At 33.1% G+C, this 27,974-nt stretch overlaps 2 protein-coding genes across 7 annotated transcripts; one reads left to right on the top strand and one right to left on the bottom strand.

Moving 5' to 3' along the window:
- Nucleotides 1-230: 230 nt before the first annotated feature.
- On the bottom strand, nt 231-20,781 carry LOC139524887 (uncharacterized). 6 transcript variants are annotated; one of them, XM_071320026.1, is made up of 9 exons: nt 20,655-20,781; nt 18,947-19,011; nt 12,802-13,032; nt 11,980-12,135; nt 10,466-10,639; nt 9,723-9,831; nt 8,925-9,040; nt 7,300-7,347; nt 231-763 (listed from the first exon to the last, which is right to left on the bottom strand). In XM_071320026.1, exons 1-9 carry the CDS (start codon nt 20,663-20,665, stop codon nt 369-371), a joined length of 1,305 nt encoding a protein of 434 aa, XP_071176127.1. In that variant the 5' UTR covers nt 20,666-20,781; the 3' UTR covers nt 231-368. The 6 variants fall into 6 exon arrangements, with proteins under 6 accessions (XP_071176127.1, XP_071176126.1, XP_071176128.1 ...); XM_071320025.1 differs by having other exon boundaries at nt 20,709-20,757; XM_071320027.1 differs by having other exon boundaries at nt 20,706-20,739.
- A 28-nt stretch (nt 20,782-20,809) lies between these two features.
- Nucleotides 20,810-27,138, top strand: LOC139524888 (proline and serine-rich protein 1-like). Its single transcript, XM_071320030.1, has 7 exons — nt 20,810-20,971; nt 22,859-22,927; nt 23,300-23,368; nt 23,884-23,978; nt 24,608-24,707; nt 25,535-25,672; nt 26,042-27,138. Exons 1-7 carry the CDS (start codon nt 20,912-20,914, stop codon nt 26,285-26,287), a joined length of 777 nt encoding a protein of 258 aa, XP_071176131.1. The 5' UTR covers nt 20,810-20,911; the 3' UTR covers nt 26,288-27,138.
- Nucleotides 27,139-27,974: the final 836 nt, after the last annotated feature.

The following is a 27,974-nucleotide window of genomic DNA, read 5'->3' as shown; positions in this document are numbered from 1 at the left end:
ACAGTAGGAGCACTAAATATGTAGGAAGGTGGCTGATCACCATTTGAATTAACTGTCACATTAAGGTTAGTTTGAGGATTAATGTGAACTGCTAGTCTACCCCTAACAGAGGATAAACTCCTATACAGTAGGAGCACTAAATGTGTAGGAAGGTGGCTGATCACCATTTGAATTTACTGTCACATTAAGGTTTATTTGAGGATTAATGTGAACTGCTGGTCTACCCCTTACAGAGGATAAACTCCTATACAGTAGGAGCACTAAATATGTAGGAAGGTGGCTGATCACCATTTGAATTTACTGTCACATTAAGGTTAATTTGAGGATTAATGTGAACTGCTGGTCTACCCCTTACAGAGGATAAACTCCTATACAGTAGGAGCACTAAATATGTAGGAAGGTGGCTGATCACCATTTGAATTTACTGTCACATTAAGGTTTATTTGAGGATTAATGTGAACTGCTGGTCGACTGTTTGTGTTGTTGAATGGAACATCTGCATATGGAGGGGGAGCATCATTTGACCTGTTGTACTGGTCATTGTTTGTTTCTCTCCTTGGTGTTCTGTCTGGAAAATGTTGATGATTATATGATGGTTCCTGGGGCTGGTATCGTAAGCTACGACTTGTACTACTCTCTGATCCAGGGGAAGTGGGTCTTTTTCTGTGAAATTTGCAGTACAATGCAAAACAAATAATTACGATGATTACACCTCCTGATATTCCGAGAATAATCTGCCAGCGTAAGGATATAATCTCTGTTTCTGAATAAAAAAAAAATATACATGTAAATTTCAAACAATAATAATATATGAAGAACAGTATGTATTACCCTCTATCTAAATAATTGGAGTCATCTGAGGAATTTCATAGAATTACTTAGCTAGGTGAAATTACTTACAATAGTAACTATAAATTCCCCCAAAATCAATTGGCATTATTTATCTAAGGCATTATTCTATCCTGCTATGCTCTCTACTCATTTCCTTTGTCATCATTTTACAACTTGTCACACTTGGTATAAAGATATTTACATATGAAATGACAAAATTTTTATACCAGTATTGTACACAATACTAGTATACCAGTATTGCGATCACCAACTACAGGAGATCCCAACACTTGTTAATATCTTTATACCAAGTGTGACAAGGTGTAAAATGATGACAACTTTAATGGCAGAGAGAATGGAAACAGGAAATGTGTAAGAGACAACCCAACAAAATAGCAGAAAACAGCTGGAGGCCACTAATGACCCATTTAGATATGATAAAACCAAAACTTTAAAGAAAAACAACTGTTTAGAATGTAAACTTGTTTAGAATGTAAACAGATACATGTAAACTTACTTTAAGACTTATTTTACCAAATTTCTAAGCACAAATGTCTATTTTGATTTCTGGCTTTGTTCAAATTACAGTACAACAAAACTTTTAATTGTGATGTAATTCACTTACATTCCCTGTTCCATTTGAATTCAATAGAGCATGGCTTTGAATATTATGAAAATTACTGGATCCATCATCATTTCTACCTCAGAAATAGATTACCTTAGCTTATTTCACAAAGCCATTTTGAAATTTAGGTCCTCATCAATTGGTGTTCAACTTCATACTTTAATTGGCGTTTTTCACTTTTTTGGATTCAAGCATCACTGATGAGTCTTTTGTAGACAAAACAATGTCTGGCATACACAATTTTAATCCTGGTATCTATGATGAGTTTTTTAGACAGATGTCTTTTGTTTTGTTTGTGTTTTGGGGTTGCTGCTTCAATTATGCATATATTTCATATTTCATCTACTGCATAAAATTTATAACAAGAGTGCACATACTTAAATTTCTTGTCTGCTTTACTGATTATAATTGAAACTTGTGTGAAAAATCTTAAAGATCAAGGTTTTTCTACAAGTAACTGATTAGTCCCATTGTTCCATAAAAATGTCCCCTGCCAGACGGACAAGTACTCTTCTCGATCATTCTAAACACCAACAACTAATAGTTTAAAATTACCTAATTACGAAGAATTTACATTGACCAATAAAACATTCAAATAATGTTAATGTCAGATGAACCCTCATAAAGTAACATGATCCAAAGCAATAAGACATCCTATGCCATTAACTGCTTTCTAATTTATAATTCATACTGTTTTATACTTTTACTATGTAGACTAGCCAAATTAAAATAAAACACATTAGCATTATAGGTGCCCTTTAGATATACCATCAAATTAAACATTACCTTTACTTCTTTACCAAATATAATGCAAACATTTGTTTGATTCAAATCAACTAGTATGCATTAATTTGTCCCAGCTTTAACTACCGAACCTCAGAAAAGTTTGATTGGTTGAAGGTTCCTTAACGTCCAATGACAAATATCACATGCAATTAAATATTTAGAAGAACTATTACATATAGAATGGCTCTGTCAAGCAAACAGTATTTGGGAGTATCATTAGCAAAAACAGTGGGGTCTTGATTCTTTTTTCTACACACTGTTACAGTGTGAGCTAATATGGTTTTTTTAAAAGTCATATAAACTTGTTGTCTTTTGCTTATCATGCTATATTCATGAAACATTTTAAAAATGCATCTGTCCTGAAAATGCATGTAATATTGTCTACTGGACTTTTGAGCATTTAACCAATAACAGATCATTACTTCTACAAAGATTAAGATATGATTTTCTTAGAAAATTTTATTACAATACAAGGTATAAAAATTAATAAATAAAGCATATCAAGAAGTTGAAAGCTAAATTTTCAAAATATCACAAAGGAAGTCATAATAAGGGGATATATTTTCTTAATTCCTTCTATAAAAAAACTAAAAAGGAACATCAAAACCCTGATCTTTAACATACCAAGACATTATATGACATGAATGAGATTTTCATTATCTTTTATAAATGAGTTTGAAATAATATTAAAACTTGACAGGAAACACCTTAACAAACAAACAAACATACTTATATCTGTATTATAAACCAATCAAATTTGGGGGGCAAATCACAATAGAAAATACTGGATTTAATGAAGAGCAGAAACAAACTTTGGGACATACGTTTAGACAGACAAGGGTAAAACTTAAGGGCATACGATACAGTTTTTATCCCGTATATACATATTTATAAAAATTTCCATATAGACTATTTTTTACCTGATTAAATCAAATATGTAATAAAAATTTACCTTCATGTGCTACTTAATGACTAAAATGAGGTGGAAATTTTGTATATTTGCTCAAACTTCCGATTCGCTGTATATTTACAGTGGCGGATCCAGGGGGGGGGTTCCGGGGGTGCGCACCCCCCCCTTTATTTTTGCCGATCAATGCATTTGTATCGGGACATATGTTTTGCACCCCCCCTTTGCCCTGGGTTAGCACCCCCCCTTTCGAAAATTCCTGCATCCGCCCCTGATTTATCAAATTAAAAAAAAAAATTCGACTATACACGTTTTCATGAAAATTGGCACACATAATCTTCTCGCTTAATCAAACCAAATGACATTTTATAAAAGAGGGGTTCATGAACTAGTTTTCAAGTTAAATAAGTTTGAATGACAAAAATCAGTCGAAAAACTGAATCTTTTCCCGATAAGTCATAGTTTGACATCGCGCAAATAACAATTTATAATTTTTTTTTAGCAACATCATTAACTCCCCTGTAACTGTATCGTATGCCCTCAATGTCCCATTCGCTACGGCAGTTGCATAATTACTAACAGGAGTATCATACCTAAGTAATACTTTATTTTTATCTGTTTTAATAAGGTTGGGCATAAAGCAATATGGATATGTTGATATGTAAAAGAATATATCACTAAACAAAGAAAAAATACATACATACTATTAAAACATCATACAAAAGTGTCTTCATTACAAAAATGAGGTATGAGGTGGAAAATTACAAAACAAAAACAAATATACATGTACATCATGTACATGTACAAATTCAATTCATGTTTAAACAAATACCCCAGATTGTCAACAATAAATAAAATCTTTCCACACATATTATATTTCTATCATAAACACATCTATTGCACAATTTCATTGATCAAAATTATACATAAAAAATAATAACTACATAAAAATTACTTTAGTTTTTAATGGGAGACAATTCAGTTTCAGCAGAGATAATTGCTGAAATGTAACGTCATTTTTTATAAAAGTACATTTATAAGTGCTGTCATTCAAACCCATTAGACTGTTTAATTTCTGAAAATACCGGTTTCTGAAATAATTAAAGTTGTTAAAATATTTCATTGAAGAATTACCCATACTCCCAATGTCATACCTCATTTATTGGTAACCTCAGTTTCATTCTATTTTTTTGAAGATCTCCTATCTTCTCTCAAAATCACAAAATTTACAATCATGAGTTAATACATTATTATCCGTATCATAAATAATATTTTTGTTTTGAGTTATCTCAGAGTTCATTGAAAAAAATACTCCAATTACCACATTTTATGTTTGGAAAGAGTGTGTGGACCAGTGTTAGATATATGAGTTACTTTCATTTAAAAATATGTGTTTGTCAAATATAATTAATTTATGTACTATAATGAAATATCTAATATACAAAAATAAATTCTATAGTCTATAAATAGAATACTATTCAGTAGACTATTGAGCAATAAGGTGTGTAATATTGAGCTTTATATTAATTAACCTTAAGAATGGAGTTCAATATGTTTAAAAATGTTGTCTGCCGTCTCCAAATAATATACACATATTGGTTAAGTCCATGATTTGGAAAAAGACTGCACAAAAATATATCGGAGCAAATATTAAAACAACAGCTGGTGCACAACTTCAATGCCTGAAGAAAAATCTGTACAATTTTTGTAGAATGAAGTACAGTAACAGATATGTGTTTGGTAAAATTTCAAAATACAATTTGGGCATGTTCACAAGTATATTTTGTTTGGCTGTATGAAGGTTTAAGTAATACATGTATAAGCTTCCACTTAAGGCCTTCACTTAGGTGATATATTTAGGATGGATATCTGAAGATCTTAAAGATAGCTTTATATAGGATGGTTTTCAAGGATAGCACCAAAAAAATAAAGGCCGAGATCAAGATTCGATAGACCTGTAGTCAGTTGATCAATTGTTATTTAGGATAGCACCATTAGCACAGTCTCATTTATATCAAGCATGGCCGGCCATCACATGTTCATAAGATGGAGGTGCTGATGGCTGAATAGTGCCTTCTGGTAGAGATGTTTTATTGCCGATCTCTGGACCTTCCGTATAGTTTGTAGAGACAAGTCTAGGTGTCTCTTCCTCATCTCCTACAGAATCCATTTCTACTGAGCGATGTGCCTGATTATATCTATGTTTCCTCTTTCTCTTACACACAATGATAGCAACAACGATAATAATGGCTAGCACAATACCCACAATGATCAGGATTATTCTTATATTAAAATGCTCCACTTTCTCTGAAATTTAAAAACAAAAATGGACTTAAAATGTGTACATTGCTATTATTTAATTTTTTTACAATTTGGTTTGAAGGAGATGAATATTCTGAACATCTAAAATATACTTTAATAGGGGAAAAGGTAAGGCAGAACAGAACTACATGCTATTTTTGTATTCCAAAACCCCCAAAAGAAAAAAGAAAAAAGATACTAGTTCAATGTTCAATGTTGAATATTTTATCCATAAAAACAGTATCAATTAAGTTAAGTGGAATGATGATTTTATAAATGATGTAGATGCTATAATGCATGAAATTTTTCTTTTAACCTTGATGTCAGATTCCTGAAGGAGGACGTGGATTGCTGACATAGACATTGCGGAAAATTTATAAATCAAAACAAGTATTTGAGGTCTTCCCATCATTATAAGTATTAATGCTAGCCACTTTATAATCCACTCACACATTATACACATAACGGAGCATACTATTAAATTGAAACTAGAATGGAGGTCACATCATAAATAATATTTAATTTATGGTATAAAACGTCATAACTGTATCATGTGTACAGGAAGATATATGGTGCAAAAATAATTTCAACATCCATAATATTATTGACTTTGTTGTTTTTCATTTTAATACTGTAAATTTAGAAATTATTGTGCGCATCTATTATTGCATTTTTGTCATTTTATACTAAAATTTCATTTTAATTCTTGCGATATTGAGAAAAATACTGTTTAATTCATATGAAAAAATTTCAAAATGTGAGTTTTAATTATTGCGATTATAACTCTGTCACATTTTGCAATAATTAAAACATCGCAATAATTTCAGAATTTACATTAATGATTGTTGCTTAATGTCCAGTGCAATTGCAGTTACACACCACTTTTATAGCAGATGTAAAATTGTGTGTATTTTGTGTTATCAGTGTCTGCTAGTTCTGCATTTATATCTTGAAGACAAAATTAAATTTGCATGTAAACAAGAAAAGCAGATATATATGTAGCTAAAGCAACCAACATACATTCAAAATACTTATGGTGTATACAGAATGACAAAAGTGTACAATAGAATAGTTACAAACTAATTAATACTTATTTATCTTACAAAACATTCATCCCTGATTTATAAGTCTCAAATAGCATAAAAGTTTAAAACTGAAAGTGGTTCAATTCTTGGAGGAAAGTTTGAACACCTAGTGTATCACTAGAAATATTTTAACTATACATAATACCCTCATTTAAATACTTTAGCATTTCCTTTACATCAAACTTGCATAACCTTTAACCTCAACAACCCTATTCTACATTGGTGAGTTTGTAAAACAAGAAATCAGGAACACCATCACAAAGTAAGAAGGAAATTACGAAATTACTTCCTACTTTCAGAGCATGATAGAATAGACTTATTGGTTTCAGAGTTTTCATACTTAATCTTCCGAGGAAAAATAAAGAGAGCCTTCAGATAAGAAAATAGCTGTATTATATTTCAAGCTTTGATTATTATCTTTTTTTTTAATATTACTTTTTCAGTTTAAGCAATTCATAAACTGAAATTTCCAAAAATCTTTGTTTTATTTGTGAAACTAAACATTTTGCTTCTAGAATAAAACATAAACATAAGGCATTTTTTTGTTTATAGAGAAAAATTAGTTTATCAATTAATTCCAGAATTCAAAATGGTGGCTTCCCTTAAGCTCAGTTACAGACAGGTAGTTAGGGCAATTCTTACATGTTGCTTTCAAATATTATTATTCAGTGCATCATAGGTGCAGTACATGTACTTGATTTAATTGGCAGTGTTTTGAATACAGAGTTGGGTTTGCATATAAGATTTAGTATGTTTTTACTTACTTTCTTTTTCCTTCTCTACTGGTATTGAAAATATACTTGTTTTGTTCACTGTAAGAAAAAAGAAATACTAAATCGCAAATTGATGATGGTACAAAGAGTGGCTCAAATTAAGAGGTGTCCAACTTAGTGACTCTTTTCAAATCAGCAAATATATAATTGGTTAAAATATTTCATAAAAGAAATCAAGTATGTGTATGTTACGTTGTCTCTAAATTTATGAATTTGAAAACATTTAAGAAATAATGCATATGCCTTTTCAAACAACCCAGAGAGATGGGCAATTGCTAGAACACTGAAAATCCTAAAACATTAAATTATTAACATAAATGTTAGAAAACACCAATGTCCAACGTTTTGAATACTATAGGGTTATTGCATGAATATTGGGGAATATTGTCCCCAGTAGAATTTTATATTGAAGGAGCTTGCGAGTGCAATATATGTTCTACAATATTCCTGTGAATATTGGGGAATATTGTCCCAAGTAGAATTTTATATTGCAGGAGCTTGTGAGTGCAATATATGTTCTACAATATTCCTGTGAATATTGGGGAATATTGTCCCCAGTAGAATTTTATATTGAAGGAGCTTGAGAGTGCAATATATGTTCTACAATATTCCTGTGAATATTGGGGAATATTGTCCCGAGTAGAATTTTATATTGAAGGAGCTTGCGAGTGCAATATATGTTCTACAATATTCCTGTGAATATTGGGGAATATTGTCCCGAGTAGAATTTTATATTGAAGGAGCTTGCGAGTGCAATATATGTTCTACAATATTCCTGTGAATATTGGGGAATATTGTCCCGAGTAGAATTTTATATTGCAGGAGCTTGCGAGTGCAATATATGTTCTACAATATTCCTGTGAATATTGGGGAATATTGTCCCGAGTAGAATTTTATATTGAAGGAGCTTGCGAGTGCAATATATGTTCTACAATATTCCTGTGAATATTGGGGAATATTGTCCCGAGTAGAATTTTATATTGCAGGAGCTTGCGAGTGCAATATATGTTCTACAATATTACTGTGAATATTGGGGAATATTGTCCCGAGTAGAATTTTATATTGCAGGAGCTTGCGAGTGCAATATATGTTCTACAATATTCCTGTGAATATTGGGGAATATTGTCCTGAGTAGAATTTTATATTGAAGGAGCTTGCGAGTGCAATATATGTTCTACAATATTCCTGTGAATATTGGGGAATATTGTCCCGAGTAGAATTTTATATTGCAGGAGCTTGCGAGTGCAATATATGTTCTACAATATTACTGTGAATATTAGGGAATATTGTCCCGAGTAGAATTTTATATTGCAGGAGCTTGCGAGTGCAATATATGTTCTATGAGGGACAATATTCCCCAATATTCATGCAATTACCCTTTTATTGTATAGCAATATAATATTTGAAAGTAAAAAATTGGTTTAAACTAATATTTTGTTGTTGATGACGTCATGAATTTTGAAGATTTATTGCACTAGTGCAATATTAGAAATTATTGCACGCTAACTTTTGGTTACTTTGTGTAGGAAATATTATATTGCTATGCAATAAATTTACTTATTGGTCTCGGACTCTGTGAACTATCACCTTATAACAAAATAATAGATTGTATTTACCTTTATTTCTCTGACAAACTGCTAAGTGTTTATCTCTTTCACATTCTTTAAATTGAAACTTTTGAGTATTGAAATTAAATATTGCACAATCACTGTCATCATTGTTACCCTCAGTTCTGAAATAAAATAACATACTTTTTCATTATGAACATGCATTACTATGAATAAATCTATTTTTGTGGTGAGAGAAAGATGACATTTTCTTGATTTCATTCATTTTTGTCATTATTGACCCTATCAATGTGACTAACAAACTGGGTCACGCTAAAACATTATTTTTCTGTATCAGATTAAAGGTTATGCCTATTAAAGTAAATATTTCTTTTTTATAAAAATAAATCCTGATATACAATTAACGTTGAAACAAAATTTAATATATACATATTTTTCAAAAAGCAAATTATGTAATTGTTTCAAAAATACTGATGACAATATGTAAGTGTGTAGTAACTGGATACTTTATAATGCCCATGGTGATGGTATCTGTACATATCATGGAAATAGGTTTAAAACTGAAAATTAGGGATGTTTAATGTATTGTTATACCTGAGATGTGTAATGTAAGAACTTTTTTTTTTATAGAATAATCGTCTAGTGCTGATGTGTTCCATATTTTTAGTATTTCTGATGTAATTATTAAACATTTAGATTATATCATTGTCAGAAATAAGTTGATGTCAAAACCCTGAATTTATAATAATCTTTCATTGATAACTCTCTGTTGATATATAGATGATTTAATATGTATAGTTCCAGTCTAACATGACATATCTTTTTATTAAAAGCATGTTAACATACCTAATCCAATTAGCCAAATAAGTGTTGTCTAACCATTTAAATTTTCCTTCTGTTTCAATATCAGTAAGTCCAATCCATGCAGATCCCACAGATACATTTTGTGCATGAGCTACAAAGAAATACAAAGATCATTGCTGGTACAAATGTGTTTACATGAACATAGCTTTAGAGAAAACACAAGATAATGTTGTATTTAGCAATTAAATCAACGATTAAAACATGTATCTGCTTCTGTTTACAATTATAAAAATACAAACTATTTCTCTTCTTAATTGTCTATTTGCCAATTCCCCTAATTGACCCTGTATTTAGAGATCTCTTTTTAAGCTGTCTACCTTATGAGGGACGTTAATTTTTATTCAAAATGGAGAGCTAACAGAAATAGCAAATATACCTGTGCATAATGTGAGTAACCTTTTATTCAATTTTTTTCATTACATTAATTTTGTTGCTTAGCTAAATACTTTTGACATCATAAATTGTTTTCATAAAAAATTAGTGAAACTGCCGATACATCACTTTCAATTGAGCATGCTTTGCATTGGCAAAAGTGAATTTTGTCTGGTATAGAACCAGTCTATGATTGACAAAGTGAAGTAATTTGTTTAAAAAGTGTGTAATAACAAAATCAAAAGTAGTAATTGGCAAATGAATAGTGTGTGCCTAAGTGCAAAAATGTTCATGTTTACAGAATATTTCATTTTATAATAAGCAGATGATATAATACCACTGTAATACATTACCTCTTAAATTATCAAAGACTTGATGATGATTAATGATAGCTAAGTTGGCCTGACTAAACATACAGTTATCGTAGGCAGAGTTCCAGTCTACTCCGGCTACGTGAGACTGTCTTATTCTGTAACACTGGTCAGTAGTGGTCAGGTTTGTCCAGTCAGGCGGACATTCATTTTCATCTGCAAGGGTAAATAGATGAGGAATTCAGGTTACAATGGACACTTATATCATATCAGGAATAAACGACAGATTTTATCAAAATAATTTCACCATGATTATGTTTAAATACAAAATGCTTCAAGGAATTAACAGTGTTGACTTATACAAAAAGGATTGCAGTCGTAGAATATGTCTTATAAACATACTACAATGTATTAAAAGAGATAATTTCAAAGAAATATACTTATAATAAACTAGAGGCTCTAAAGAACCTGTGTTGCTCACCTTGGTCTATGTGCATATTAAACATAGGACACAGATGGATTCATGACAAAATTGTGTTTTGGTGATGGTGATTTGTTTGTAGATCTTACTTTACTGAACATTCTTGCTGCTTACAATTATGTCTATCTATAATGAACTTGGCCCAGTAGTTACAGTGGAAAATGTTAGTAAAACTTTACAAATTTTATGAAAATTGTTAAAAATTGACTATAAAGGGCAATAACTCCTTATGACCATTATGATCATGTCGACTTATTTTTAGGTCTTACTTTGCTGTACATTATTGCTGTTTACAGTTTATCTCTATCTATAATAATATTCAAGATAATAACCAAACACGGCAAAATTTCCTTAAAATTACAGATTCAGAGCCAGCAACCTAACAACGGGTTGTCCGATTCATCTGAAAATTTCAGGGCAGATAGATCTCGACCAGATAAAGAATTTTACTCATGTCAGATTTGCTTTATATGCTTTGGTTTTTTGAGATAAAAGCCAAAAACTGCATTTTACCCCTATGTTCTATTTTTAGCCATGGTTGCCATCTTGGTTGGTTGGGCCAGGTGAGCTAAAAATAAATGAAGAATGTTTAACTATGAGTGAGTCAACTTCCACATACAGATACAGGATCTATTCTGTTAAGACTGTTTTGTGATTATAAGTATTGTGTATACGTTTCATAACATTTGGTTGAGGCAAACTAAAGTTAGAGAAGGGGAAACAATAGATTTAGCAATTTTTAAATTCATATGGGCATAACTCAAAGACATTGAAAGTGACACCACCCAATTTCAAGTTGATTAGTGTTTTGTGGTTATAAGCATTGTATATAAGTTTTATAACATTTGGGTTGAGGCAAACTTAAAGTAAGAGAACAGAAAAAAAATTTGGGGAAGTACGGACATGAGGGGCATAAAAATTAACCAACTTGGCAGATATACAGCAATTCAAGGTTAATTCTATATGTCCAAGCTACAGTTTGGCATGCAAAAACGATTTCATTATGTGGTATGTACATAAAAACATTACATTTATAGACAAACACTGAATATTCAAAACATAACATGTTACATACTGAAAACTTGGAAATTAACTGTGATTCCACTATGTCGATAGAAGTTTTTGTCATTAGAGTAGAATTTGAGATAGAGGTAGCGTCCTGAGCTGAGTACTTCATATGGATTCCTGTCTCCACATATTGATGTAATGGCTTCAGTTACTGTTGCATCACCTACAAATCATTTCAAATTATTAAAAGTACATAAATACATAAATACTTCAAATTTTGCAGCAGAATCCAGTACTTGTAACAAAATACTCAATTTTAATAACAACTCACTTATCATCACAACAACTACATCAATTGAGAAACTCTCCAAAAACAATAATTTTGAATAATTCCCCTCCTCATACAGTTTGATAAGGCAAGTTATGTCATGTTGACATCAACCCAACATTTCCTTTTCTTAGTAGGGTAAACTTAGAGTAAAGAATTCATATTAAAACTTACAGTAGTTGTCGTTTGTTTATGTTATTTATACGTGTTTCTCATTTCTTTATAGAGATTAGACCGTTCGTTTTCCTGTTTGAATGGTTTTACACTAGTAATTTTGGGGCCCTTTATAGCTTTTTGTTCGGTGTGAGCCAAGGTTCCATGTTGAAGGCCGTACATAGACTTATAATGGTTAACTTTTCTAAATTGTTATTTGGTTGGAGAGTTGTCTCATTGGCACTCACACCACATCTTCCTATATCTATTTGTTCTTGCTGCATCTTTCTATAATCTAAGCACTTTTTAAAAGCTGCATGATATACAATGTCTACAATTAACAATTGATATTTTAGGCAAAGCAGAACGTTTATTATAATAAACGATATCAAAATAAGTATTATTTACCATCCATTATTGAGAGATGATCATATGTCCCACATGACGAGTAGGAGGGTGCTAACTGTAGATTGACATGTGTGATTGACAGCTGGATCAGTTTACCCACACCTCCATCAATCACCCAACCACAGTTCAAGTTGTTGTCATAGACATTTTTACCAGAAAGAACTGTTCTGATAGTGCCATTAGTCTCACCATTTATTGTCTGTGTGATACCATTTTGACAGTAGTGAGTCACTGAAATATAAAGTATATTCAATCATGTTTCAACTATTTGTTAAAAGCATCATTCACTATCACAAATGTACAAGGAATAAGTACTGCATTGTACAATTGAACAGAATATTAATGAAGTAAGAATAAATTAGACCCATCATTTTCCAACAACAATTCAGGTATATTTTTTTTTGAAATTGACTTTAAATGTCAACACCTGTACTTTTCCCCTTTGGTCGACTATTATAGTACATCTATCTTGTTATGGTTGCACTCAATATTTCCAAAAAGAAATAACGAATACCAACAATAATTGAATTGTGTTTTTTTTATAGAATTTCCCTTTTAACTGGAAAGAGAATTTGGCATAACAAAGTTTGTCTTACTGTAAAACTTGTACATTGTACAAATAAAATTGTTATTCATACATGTACAACATAAAAAGAGTTGTATTACTTACTCTGAATATTTAATAATCTAATGCATGTACATACTCATATTTAAGTAGTGAAACATAATATAATAATATGTTTTCAGTCAGTAATAATGGCCTCTGAGGCTAAAATCTTTCTCCGTGTTGCCATGGGCCATTATTACAGACCTTGGACATATAAAAAAGGACATTATGGAAACACCTATTAACTAATACCAAAATACAATTAATCATATGCAAATAAATACTCTCATCCCAGGGCCTTTTATATGTTAATATATGGAATTTACTCATTGTTGAAGGCTATAAAGTACTGTGTAGTTGTTTACAGCCTTGTCCTTTGGTCCTTTGATTATTTGTTATTGACAATAATACCGCATATCTCCATATTTTGATATGTATTTCTATAGCTTACATTTATAAGTTCTACATCATTTGGTCTCTCTGGTGGAGAGTTGTCTCATTGGCATACATACCACATCTTCTTACTTTTATAAAAGCTGATTCATTTAAAAATCACTCTTGCAGATGATGAGTGATTCAATATGAAACAGGGTGATTGTTGGTGTTGAATGATTCAATGTGGAACATGGTGATTGCTGGTGGTGAGAGATTCAATGTGGAACAGGGTATTTGCTGGTAATGAGTGATTCAACGTGGAGCAGAGTGATTGTTGGTGTTAAGTGATTCAATGTGGAACAGGGTGATTGCTGGTGATGAGTGATTCAATGTGTAACAGGGGGATTGTTGGTGTTGAATGATTCAATGTGAAACATGGTGATTGCTGGTGTTGAATGATTCAATGTGGAACAGGATGATTGCTGGTAATGAGTGATTCAATGTGGAACAGGGTGATTTCTGGTGTTAAATGATTCAATGTGGAACAGGGTGATTGCTGGTGATGTATGATATAATGCAGAACAGGGTGATTATTAATTCAATGTGGAACAGGGTAATTGCCAGTGTTGAGTGATTCAACATGAAACAGGGTGATTGTTGGTGTTGAGCGTTTCGATGGGAAACAAGGGGATTGCTGGTGATGAGTGATTCAATGGGGAACAGGATGATTGTTGTTGATGATAGATGAATGTGGAACAGGATCATTACTGGTAATGAATGATTCAATGTGGAACAGGATCATTGCTGGTGATGAGTGATTCAATGTAGATAAAGGTGATTGCTGGTGATGATAGATTAATGTGGAACAGGATCATTACTGGTAATGAAAGATTCAATGTGGAACAGGATCATTGCTGGTGATGAGTGATTCAATGTGGATAAAGGTGATTGCTGGTGATGATAGATTAATGTGGAACAGGATCATTACTGGTAATGAATGATTCAATGTGGAACAGGATCATTGCTGGTGATGAGTGATTCAATGTGGATAAAGGTGATTGCTGGTGATGATAGATTAATGTGGAACAGGATCATTACTGGTAATGAATGATTCAATGTGGAACAGGATCATTGCTGGTGATGAGTGATTCAATGTGGATAAAGGTGATTGCTGGTGATGATAGATTAATGTGGAACAGGATCATTACTGGTAATGAATGATTCAATGTGGAACAGGATCATTGCTGGTGATGATTGATTCAATGTGGATAAAGGTGATTGCTGGTGATGATAGATTAATGTAGAACAGAATGATTGCTGGTGATGAGTGATTTAATGTGGAACAGGATGATTGCTGGTGATGAGTGATTCAATGTGGAACAGGATGATTGTTGGTGTTGAATGATTCAATGTGGAACAGGGTAATTGCTGGTGATAAGTATTTCAATGCAGAATATGGTGATTGCTGGTGTTCAATGATTCAATGTGGAACAGGGTGATTGCTGGTGGTGAGTGATTCGATGTGTAACAGGGTGATTGTTGGTGTTGAATGATTTAATGTGAAACATGGTGATTGCTGGTGTTGAATGATTCAATGTGGAACAGGGTGATTTCTGGTATTAAATGATTCAGGATGATTGCTGGTAATGAGTGATTAATGTGGAACAGGATCATTACTGGTAATGAATGATTCAATGTGGAACAGGATCATTGCTGGTGATGAGTGATTCAATGTGGATAAAGGTGATTGCTGGTGATGATAGATTAATGTGGAACAGGATCATTACTGGTAATGAATGATTCAATGTGGAACAGGATCATTGCTGGTGATGAGTGATTCAATGTGGATAAAGGTGATTGCTGGTGATGATAGATTAATGTAGAACAGAATGATTGCTGGTGATGAGTGATTTAATGTGGAACAGGATGATTGCTGGTGATGAGTGATTCAATGTGGAACAGGATGATTGTTGGTGTTGAATGATTCAATGTGGAACAGGGTAATTGCTGGTGATAAGTGATTCAATGCAGAATATGGTGATTGCTGGTGTTCAATGATTCAATGTGGAACAGGGTGATTGCTGGTGGTGAGTGATTCGATGTGTAACAGGGTGATTGTTGGTGTTGAATGATTTAATGTGAAACATGGTGATTGCTGGTGTTGAATGATTCAATGTGGAACAGGGTGATTTCTGGTATTAAATGATTCAGGATGATTGCTGGTAATGAGTGATTCAATGTGGAACAGGGTGATTTCTGGTATTAAATGATTCAATGTGGAACAGGGTGAGTGCTGGTGATGTATGATATAATGCAGAACAGGGTGATTGGTGGTGATGAGTGATTCAATATGGAACAGGGTAATTGCCGGTGTTGAGTGATTCAACATGAAACAGAGTGATTGTTGGTGTTGAGCGTTTCAATGGGAAACAACGGGATTGCTGGTGATGAGTGATTCAATGGGGGAATAGGATGATTGTTGTTGATGATAGATTAATGTGGAACAGGATCATTACTGGTAATGAATGATTCAATGTGGAACAGGATCATTGCTGGTGATGAGTGATTCAATGTGGATAAGGGTGATTGCTGGTAATGATAGATTAATGTAGAACAGAATGATTGCTGGTGATGAGTGATTCAATGTGGAACAGGATGATTGCTGGTGATGAGTGATTCAATGTGAAACAGGATGATTGTTGGTGTTGAATGATTCAATGTGGAACAGGGTGATTGCTGGTGATAAGTGATTCAATGCAGAACATGGTTATTGCTGGTGTTGAATGATTCAATGTGGAACAGGGTGATTGCTGGTGGTGAGTGATTCAAGGTTTAACAGGGTGATTGCTGGTGATGAGTGATTCAATGTGTAACAGGGTGATTGTTGGTGTTGAATGATTCAATGTTGAACAGGATGATTGCTGGTAATGAGGGATTCAATGTGGAACAGGGTGATTTCTGGTGTTAAATGATTCAATGTGGAACAGGGTGAGTGCTGGTGATGTATGATATAATGCAGAACAGGGTGAATGCTGGTGATGAGTGATTCAATATGGAACAGGGTAATTGCCGGTGTTGAGTGATTCAACATGAAACAGGGTGATTGTTGGTGTTGAGCGTTTCAATGGGAAACAAGGGGATTGCTGGTGATTAGTGATTCAATGGGGAACAGGATGATTGTTGGTGATGATAGATGAATGTGGAACAGGATCATTACTGGTAATGAATGATTCAATGTGGAACAGGATCATTGCTGGTGATGAGTGATTCAATGTGGATAAGGGTGATTGCTGGTGATGATAGATTAATGTAGAACAGAATGATTGCTGGTGATGAGTGATTCAATGTGGAACAGGATGATTGCTGGTGATGAGTAATTCAATGTGGAACAGGATGATTGCTGGTGATGAGTGATTCAATGTGGAACAGGATGATTGCTGGTGATGAGTGATTCAATGTGGAACAGGATGATTGTTGGTGTTGAATGATTCAATGTGGAACAGGGTGATTGCTGGTGATAAGTGATTCAATGTGGAACATGGTGATTGTTGGTGTTGAATGATTCAATGTGGAACAGGGTGATTGCTGGTGGTGAGTGATTCAAGGTGGAACAGGGTGATTGTTGGTGATGAGTGATTCAATGTGGAACAGGGTGATTGTTGGTGTTGAATGATTCAATGTGGAACAGGGTGGTTGCTGTTGATGAGTGATTCAATGTGGAACAGGGTGATTGCTGGTGTTGAATGATTCAATGTGGAACAGGGTGGTTGCTGTTGATGAGTGATTCAATGTGGAACAGGGTTATTGCTGGTGTTGAATGATTCAATGTGGAACAGGGTGATTGCTTGTGGGGTGAGTGATTCAATGTGAAACAGGATGATTGCTGGTCATGAATGATTCAATGTGGAAAAGGGTGATTGCTGGTGATGAGTGATTCAAGGTGGAACAGGGTGATTGCTAGTGATGAGGGATTTGATGTTGAACTGGGTGATTGCTGATGATGTGTGATTCAATGTGAAACAGGTGATTGCTGGTGATAAGTGATTCAATGTGGAACTGGGTGATTGCTGGTGATGAGTGATTCATTTGTAACAAGGTATTTCTTAGTGATCAGTGATTCAAGGTGAATCAAAGTAATTGATGGTGATGAGTGATTTAATGTGGAACTTGGTGATTGATTGTGGTGAGTGATTCAATGTGGAACATGGTGATTGTTGGTGATGAGTGATTCAATGTAAAAAGGGTGATTGCTAGTGATGAGGGATTTAATGTTGAACTGGGTGATTGCTGGTGGTGAGTGATTCAATGCGGAACATGGTGATTGTTGGTGATGATTGATTCAATGTGAAAAGAGTGGTTTGCTAGTGATGAGGGATTCAATGTGGAACATGGTGATTGTTGGTGATGAGTGATTCAATGTAAAAAGGGTGATTGCTAGTGATGAGGGATTTAATGTTGAACTGGGTGATTGCTGGTGGTGAGTGATTCAATGCGGAACATGGTGATTGTTGGTGATGATTGATTCAATGTGAAAAGAGTGGTTTGCTAGTGATGAGGGATTCAATGTGGAACATGGTGATTGTTGGTGATGAGTGATTCAATGTAAAACAGGGTGATTGCTAGTGATGAGGGATTTAATGTCAGAACTGGGTGATTGCTGGTGATGAGGGATTTAATGTTGAACAGGGTGATTTCTGATGATGTGTGATTCAATTTGAAACAGGTGATTACTGGTGATAAGTGATTCAATGATGAACTGGGTGATTGCTGGTGATGAGTGATTTAATGTTGAACAGGGTGATTGCTGATGATGTGTGATTCAATGTGAAACAGGTGATTGCTGGTGATAAGTGATTCAATGTTGAACAGGGTGATTGCTGGTGATGAGTGATTCATTTGAATCAGTGTGATTGGTGCTGAATAGTGATTCAATATAGAACAGGCTGATTCCTAGAAATCAGTGATTCAATGTGAATCAAAGTGATTGTAATTTGAGGTTATAACACTCTGATTTACTTCTCTGTAGTTTAAAACCTATCATTAATTATACTACCTAACCATCCACAATCACCAGCATTTACAGATTCAATATTCAACAGAAAGAGAGATTTTACTAAATCATCTACAGTGTCCAACATCTTTAAAGACTATATAGCTACTTACCACATTTAACACTTGTAAAATTCAGAAAAAATATAAAAAGTATCTGAAGTTGAAGCATACTCATTCTGAAAAGTAAAAAAAAATGAACCTTCAAATACAATGTTTGACATCCAAAGTTAAACAATTCAGTGGAAATTTATCATCAATTCTATATAGGACCAGTATTTAAATCAGAGAAAATGTTCCAAGTCATGTAAATAGGACGAATCAGTAAACATGGTCACAGACATAGATTTACAGGAAAAGTACATAAATTCCAAAGATATCTATTCCCAAATGACATATTATTTGATTTTGATATATGTAACCTTTTTTGGGTATTATATCCATAAATGCGGATATTACCCTTTTACAGTTTTAAAATTAGTCTTCCCAATAATAATTATTATAACTGGCAGCCTTTTTTCAGTCATTTAGGCAGTAACCATTTGATTTTCTGGGGGGGGGGGGGGGGGGGGTATGGTTTTTTTTGGAAAAAAAAGTTTGTTCCTAGTTTTTGGAGAAAAAAATAATTTGTTTTTGATTCTGAGAAAAAAAAATTGTTTTTTTCTGTTGTGAAAATCCATGGATGGTACCAGCGGGATTCCAACCCTCATTCTCGGGATTTAAAGGCAGCGCTCTAACCAATTGAGCCAAAGAAGATCTTCCCTTACTCAACTAGTTAGACTACCTTTATATCTCCAGGTCTACAACACTCTTCCCCCTTTTTTTTTTCGGGCTGCGTACAATGTACCATCCATCCGAGCAACTCACAGGTCCACTACTGTACAACCCCGAGACTTCTACTCGGAAACCCTCTGGCCAGTTTCCTAGATGCCACCTAGAATTGCCATGGTATCCTATGACCGGCTGGTCAAACCTCATGACCAATTCAAACATCTCGCTGCCAGGCAATATTCTATATACAATTTTTGTACCAGTAGCAGATGCTCGCAGCGCCATTGTTGTGAAAATCCATGGATGGTACCAGCAGGATTCGAACCCTCAATCTCGGGATTTAAAGGCAGCACTCTAACCAATTGAGCCAAAGAAGATCTTCCCTTACTCAACTAGTTAGACTACCTTTATATCTCCAGGTCTACAACACTCTTCCCCCTTTTTTTTTTCGGGGCTGCGTACCATCCATCCGAGCAACTCACAGGTCCACTACTGTACAACCCCGAGACTTCTACTCGGAAACCCTCTGGCCAGTTTCCTAGATGCCACCTAGAATTGCCATGGTATCCTATGACCAGATGGTCAAACCTCATGACCAATTCAAACATCTCGCTGCCAGGCAATATTCTATATACAATTTTTGTACCAGTAGCAGATGCTCGCAGCGCCATTGTTGTGAAAATCCATGGATAGTACCAGCGGGATTCAAACCCTCAATCTCAGGATTTAAAGGCAGCGCTCCAACCAATTGATCCAAAGAAGATCTTCCCTTACTCAACTAGTTAGACTACCTTTATATCTCCAGGTCTACAACATTTCACCCTCAGCTGCCACTATATGTAATGCTTAAATTTAAAGAAAAAAATTGTGTTCAACTTGTCCCGAAAAAAATATTGTTTTTCGCCGCAGGCGAAAAAAAAAATTGTCCAGAAAAAAAACCCCATAGCCCCCCCCAGAAAATCAAATGGTTGCTGCCCTTTAAGACATGCATGACATGTATTTGTCACTAACACACCGATTTTAAATAAGAATAAACACGATTGAGTCTTACATAATTAGCATGGAATCAACTTATTTGATATTCTATGTATTGTAACATAACTACGTGTTATGTGTCATATGTAATAAAGATGTATTTCAAAATATCTCTTGATTTACAGGAAGCCCATAACAAAAACAAAGAGTTATTTCCCCTGAGCTGATATGCGCGTTGTAAACTTCCGGCGTCCCCGTTGCCAGGCTAATTTTCACTTCAGCGGTGGTCTCTAAAATCCCTTGTAGAAATCCTCTGAGATTGACAAATCTAGAATGGCGAAAGTTGCCATGGACAGCAGGTCATTTCAAAGTCTACTTGATCGCATTAACCAGGTATACTCAAACAGTGCATTTAGAATTCAGTTCGGATTTTATCTGAAAAGATGATTTTTTTTTTTACTCATAGCATATGTCTCTGCTCATAGTCATATTTTCTCACAAGTCTGATTTTATTATATTCATGCATATTTTTGTAATTTAACTTCTAAAGGGCACTCATTGACCCTCCTCCTTTTTTATTCACCACAGAAATTCACCATATTGCTGTTTGACAAAATGCACAGAACTTTTGACGTCCAACAAAACACCCACTTTACATTATTGCGTCAGATATTTTGTATTTAATATGTCGTAAAAAAATTATAGGAACCTTTGTGATATCAAGTATTGGTGGACAAAAAGCGACAAGGTGTTACTGTCTATATGATAGAGTGGACAACTGTCCAATAGGCCCCTTCCTGGTTAGTTTGAGTGCACTTTCTTGTAAAAGCAAATTGGCCCAGTAATTGAGTAAGGGCTATTTTTTCGGCCAAAAATGCAAAGTACCTTCAATGAAAGATTTTTTAAGCATTTAAATGTCTACTTCAGTCAATAGACTTTTGACTTCGGATTAAATTTGTAGATAATTCTATGACACTAGTTTCCTAATCTGTGTATAATCAAACATAAAATCTGTGCACTTTAGGGGGAAAGTTTACTGTTTTCCATAAAAACCCAGTTTATTTCCTCCAAAAATTGTACTGATTAAATGATGGACTTTGCTTCTTTACATTGCTCTTGGTTGACAGAGTACCAGAATGTCCAACCAGAGAGAAGGTAACCTGTTGAAAAATAAATTGAAATATGAAAGTAGTTTATTCAATAGACCACTTTCTAGTAATATATTGCTATAAGAAGATGTGGTACATTGTGTATGCATGCCAATGAGACAACTCTCTCATCCAATTCACAATTTGTAAAAGTAAACCATTATACATGTAGGTCTTCAACACAAGAGCCTGGGCTCACACCAAACAGCAAGCTATAAAGGGCCCCAAAAAAGATGTGTAAAATCTGAAACAATAGTGTAACATCACAACATAAAAAAGACACAATATGAAATATCAAATAAAATACAACTGTAGATTAACTAAAACCAAAAGACATATGTCCTTTACCTGAAAAGGCAGTCAATTTGAATTTTACACCTCAAATTCCCATTTCACCATTTTGGAATTAAGTTATGTTAAAGTGTATTTTTAATGCCACAATCCATTGCCATGCAGTTTTTTTAACTGTACATCAAAACACAATACAAATTACTGTTACATACAAAAAAAGAATTGTTACCTGTAATTTTATGTTTCATATTAAATATATATACTCCAAGAGTCCAAGTTATTTTTTTCGATTGCAAATACTGTCATATTCACCTAACAGATTTGATAATGTTAGTGAATTTTCCACGAATTTTGTAAGATTTTCATCAGCAATGTTTGCGAAAACCCTATATATGCTACATTTGGATGCATAAATATTTGTCCTTGCTACTGTATTGTATGCCATTACATGTAAGTGTTCAAATATATACAATATATATGTATGTAATCACTTGCTAACAATATTCAAATTTGAACGGAAAGTTGATGACCTGGATGAATCAATCCCCAATCTGAAGCAGGATGGACATAACCCAAAAAGTCGAAAAGTATGCAAAAATAAATAACTACCTTTTAGAAAATGAACATTTTTGGTTATGCAGTGCATAAGGTATATTAGTCCATATGGAAGAAATAATTAATGAGAAAATGTCCAAAGTCAGCACAAAAAGGATCAGCTTTGAGAAGAGAAAAATCATAATTGTGTAAGTTCTATAATTCCTTATAGTCTCATATCCTGTGTAAACAATTGTATACTGATCTTGATTTTGAATATTTGACTAATTTACTAAATATTTGTTAGCAAACATCATACACAGAGAAGAAGGTTGAGATATTGTACAGTTCTAGAGGACATTTCACAGCAAATCAGGTGAGTTAGAATAATATCAGGAAATTATTCTTATAAAAAAAAAAACAACGTTTAATATCTTCCACCTCTCTTCTTTATACATGTATATAAACAGCCCAAAGGTACTGGATAATTTTCCTGAAAAAATAAAACAAAAAATGCTCAGTAAGGTTAAAAAAAGTATAAGGATCAAGATAATATCAAATATATATTTTTACTTAACGCATATTTGATTTTGATTTTTTAATCTAAAATGTTCAAAAATACAAAAAAATCAAAACAGATTTCAAAAATAATAAATACACGTCTTGTACATCAGTATTATCTGTTATATCTGGAAGTGATGTAGATACCTTATTTGCCATATTTGTAATGATCCATATATATTTTCAGGCATCACAGATTTTATTAGCATTCAAAGCACCTTCTGACAAAGTTAGAGCAATACAGATATTAGAACCAGTGAGTATGAAGTAGAAATGCAACAAAACTCATTTTGAAACACATTAATCTCTTTATATTATCATTAGTTTGAAAATTAGAAAGTAACAACTGTACTGAACTGCAGAGTTTTTAGTGCAGCACATAGATAGAATTTGAAAAAAACAAAATAGCAATGCTTCATACAGAAATCAGTGGCGGATCAAGAACTTTTTGTAAGGGGGGCTCCAGTCATGCTTCAGTGATTCCCTATATAATTAACCAAATTTTTCCAACAAAAGGGGGGTCAGGGACTCCGGGCTCCCCTGGATCTGCCTATGGAAATTATCAAGTTATTGTGTCATCTTCAACCTCAGTACACTTACTGACTATGAGACATTTTAAAAATTATACACTGTAGATTCATTATTATTCAGTGGATACCAACTCTAATTAATTTCATTGCTCAATCTTATACAGGTTTAGTTAACTCTTTATAAGGAGACTGACCATGCATTTTGTTTATTAATGTTGTATCTGATTGCTTTACTTTACAGAGACTTTGTCGAATGTCATGTCAAGAAGCCAGGGAAGTTCTTAATGTCATTACTGTACAGAATGATAAATTAATAGCATTAGACTGTGTAAAAAGGTAAATATTATTAAATTTATAGGAGAATAAGGTAATATAGAGTAATTGTACAAAAGATATTCAAAGAAAAATAACCATTTTAAATTATGAAAGAACAAGATTCTTCATGTGCCATCTACAAGTATATTATAGTTAATTGGTTCTAAACAAATTGATTCAAATTTTGAATTACACAATGTTTCAATAGTAGTCTCCTTCATTACTGAGAGTTAGCTAATCAGGTCAGTTTAGAGGAGAAGAATTTTTAATTGTCTCCCCTAGCTATTCACCATTTTAGTTTGGTGTGAAACATTTCATTGAAAACATAAACCTCAGATATTTGGTTCATAAGAAAAGACATCTTTAACTTAAATTTATTTAGTTTCCATCTAAACTTTAGAATTGAAAAATCTTTGTAAATGAAGAGGGTTTTCATAAAAAAAAAAAAACATTATTTTAATCATATACCACTTTTAAAATTGTACCAGCTTAATGGCATGTTTGATATTTTAGAAGATTTGAATGTAAGAAAAAAAAGGAAGAAGAATACAAAAAAGGTCAGTTGAATGTTTAAACAAGAGTGCACACGCTGAAATGTCTCGCCTGCTTTACCAACTATTGACACAGTTTTTTATTACATTTTTTATCAGAGTGTTAACAGATTACCAAACCAAGCTGGGAGAGGAGTATATTCTGAGTTCATTTCCCTTTGAAGATGGCAAGATTATGGCAATACAAATTCTGAAAACAGTAAGACTTACTTTTATGTATCCTTCTTATTTAATATGAGTCGTAGATCACACTTCAGTTTAAAGTTACTTTAGATTTTAATATTAAAGGAGTATGGCTAAATTTCTCTGTATATGTGTAACTCACAGAGTCAATTACTTAAAGATTTCCATCTGGAAATTGAAATAAATAGACAAAAGATAATACTTTATTATTAAACCTCAGACACAAAGGTGTACAACAGGAGTGTATTTATATACTTAATATACAGTGATACATAATCTCCCATATTTTGAAAAAATATATTAAGCACTAAATGTAACTTTTGCTGATTTTGTATGTTTTTGGGCAAATTTGCATCAAAGGAAATTGCTCAGCAAAATAAATTAATTCATATCCAAAAGACAAACTTTACACCCAAACAGATTTTTTTTTGTTCACAATGTCCTTCTTGTATATGTACATTTTGGTAAATAAATTCAGGGAAAAATTACCATTTGCAGAGCACAAAGCATTATTCTGTATTAGCAGATGGAGTATTTGAAGTTCTGTTCATTCACTGGATACAGTCTCTTTAACTAGGCAACATCAAACCAATAACTTAATGGTGGCCTTATTGTGAGATAGGATGCATAGTAAAATTTTACTGCTAAATTTCAGTTCAACTTACCAATGATTGAAAAAATGATTTATCATAAGATGGAACAACTCTATAGAACACATGGCAAACATAAAAACATCAGTGCTTGTGTTGTGTGTGGCACGCTTATACAATGGCAGATCACTGAATAGTACTCTGATTTTCTGTTTAAATTACCTATACATTCTCCTGTTTGATGTTTTTACAGGTTGGCTCCTATGTAAGCGAGAAGACACCAGCTGGAGGACACCAGGGTTATGCTGCTTTAGGAGGATTATATACACAAGCCAGACCAATGTGTACACATTTATATGGACCTTTATATCAACAGGAACAGATGATTCCAGTAAGTTTGACCTTCAATAGAACTTTCAATGTCAGTCGTATTTTGAACAATGCTGGAAATTAAATGATCAAAAAAGACTTTTTTGTCAGAATTTCTTGCTAAAAATCCTATTATAAATGTATAAAAAAAAGTGAGTCTTTATGTATTTGTACATTTAAAATCTTGATACACTTTCTTGAAATAGTCTTTATTATAGGTCCACATCAAACACAAAAAGTCCTGATTTATCCAGTAGAAATAGAATGTAAATATGTTGACACATATAATGCCCACCTTGTTAAAATGACATATAGCACATGACATGAATTTTTTTTTCTCCTTAGATATATTAAGTTTTGTTAATTTATTTGTATATTCTTTATTTTTCAGGGTCGAGGTAAAATTGAGATTCCTCCAGAGGCCCAGCCAGGAGTTGTGCCATCAGTTTACACTGGCCATCCATCCTATGCTTACCCTCTAGACAAGAGCTATGCTGCAGATCGTGGTTATCCAGGCAATGTCCCACTTACACAGCCTGTTATGCAACACGAAACATACCCAGCAGGTGCCCCTCCTCTGGGGTTTCATACAGGGAATCCATTTTCTACAGGATTCCCAGGGCTAGAAAGGGCATAGATTAGATCTACATGTTAAATGTGAACAATCATAATAAAAGCCATTTGTTTGTAAAGCATATATCTGCCAATAACAAAAGTTTGTAATAAGGAAAGCATTTGTGATAAAGCAAAAATTTATATTTACAAACTTATACCATTCCAGATGTTTATTATTATACATGATATTTTCTGTTATGTTTTTAATATTGTGCTACATTGTTATAGATTAATTTTAAAAATCATCTTCTAAACTATTGAAAACTTTACACTCTCGGTTAATTTCATATTGAATAATGGAGATTTTGGTTATAACGTTGCTTTCATAAGTCTTCCTGATTCTTTCTTTGATTGATCTTAATCTGTAAGTGTTCAGAATGGAAAATACCATTAGTTTATTAATAAAGGAACTTTTTCATTTATTTCTTTTTTTTTTGTTTATTTTCACAGAAGATAATAAATGGCAGAATGTGAATTTGATGTTATCTTAAAAATCAATCTCAGACTTATATAGATTTTTATTTTTATTGCCAACAGGGTTTTATCTTTACTATAGTTTTTTGTCTGTGATACTATATATTTATATATTTGTACATTATATTTGTTTGTTTCTTTATGCTTTGTACATGCATGCTGACATTTCTAGGTGCATAATTGTTATATCTTTAATTTGTTTGTGTATTTCTATTAATTTATATTTTTGAGCTTGTTGAGTTTTATAGAATTTTAAAACGAATTTATACATATGTGTAAATCTCCACCGCCCCAGTATTGACCTGTAAATCTCTGATTGCTGTTATAGATTTGTCACTTCTTAATAACATTGTGTGGAGCTTGTATACAGAACACCTAATTAAATATTTTCATCTCTTATGAAGATTGTTATTATTTTTAAAGCATGAATTTTAATATCTATATTAACAGTACAGGATCCAGTCATGGAAATATATCCACTGGAAGGAGAGTGGAATGGTTAGTACAGGATCCAGTCATAGAAATATATCCACTGGAAGGAGAGTTGAATGATTAGTGCAAGTGATGAAGGCAGGTTTTTGTAGAAATTTTTTCCTACATGATTCCTCCTGATACATTTTTTGTATGACACTCAAATACTGTTGGTATTAACTTGCTACTTTCAAATGTTGTAGTGGAGTGATATAGATATATGAAGATGTGGTATGAGTGTTAATGACTCAATTCTTCATTCAAGTCACAATTTATAAAAGTAAACCATTACTTCACTATTTTTTTAGTATTGTAAAAAACCCTCCTTGTGATTGCGAGACTTTTTCACAGAAAGCTTTCATATTTGGTAGGGTTGTTTGTTATCATGTGCAGTTGAACATATTTTTCTAGGGAATTATGGAATGACATGTTTTTAGGTGTTGTATGTAAATCCTCCAAGACCATTTGACAAAAAAACTTTTTCTTGGAACCATAACCATATTTTACCATATTTGAATTTATCATTTTTTTTCATCTCGGAGTAATGTGACAATAACACCTGGTAAGTACTTCTCTTCCGAAATTGTTTTACAAAAGGCTCTCATACTGGATAATATTGTTTGCCACCATGTTTACTTGTCAATATTATACCGACATTGTGATCTGACCATTTTTATGGGAGTTATGGAACTGACTATTTTCATGCCCCATTTATGGGCATTATGTACTCTGGTCTGTGCGTTCATCTATCCAGCTTCAGGTTC

Source organism: Mytilus edulis, chromosome 5, assembly GCF_963676685.1.
Source record: "Mytilus edulis chromosome 5, xbMytEdul2.2, whole genome shotgun sequence".
Classification (NCBI taxonomy): domain Eukaryota; kingdom Metazoa; phylum Mollusca; class Bivalvia; order Mytilida; family Mytilidae; genus Mytilus; species Mytilus edulis.
The sequence above is the reverse complement of the archived record's forward strand: the minus strand, read 5'-3'. Positions and strand labels throughout refer to the sequence as shown.

Excerpts from the sequence above, each read along its gene's own strand:
- LOC139524887 (XM_071320024.1), bottom strand. The coding sequence starts at position 19,359 with ATGACTGAAAAAAGGCTGCCAGTTATAATAATTATTATTGGGAAGACT. Across the intron at positions 19,012-19,291 it reads AATTTTAAAACTGTAAAAGG|AATGAGTATGCTTCAACTTC; the intron begins GTAATATCCGCA and ends TTTACTTTTCAG. Across the intron at positions 10,640-11,979 it reads AGTTAATTTCCAAGTTTTCA|ATGAAAATGAATGTCCGCCT; the intron begins GTATGTAACATG and ends TTACCCTTGCAG.
- LOC139524888 (XM_071320030.1), top strand. The coding sequence starts at position 20,912 with ATGGCGAAAGTTGCCATGGACAGCAGGTCATTTCAAAGTCTACTTGAT. Across the intron at positions 20,972-22,858 it reads TACTTGATCGCATTAACCAG|CAAACATCATACACAGAGAA; the intron begins GTATACTCAAAC and ends AATATTTGTTAG. Across the intron at positions 22,928-23,299 it reads GACATTTCACAGCAAATCAG|GCATCACAGATTTTATTAGC; the intron begins GTGAGTTAGAAT and ends ATATATTTTCAG.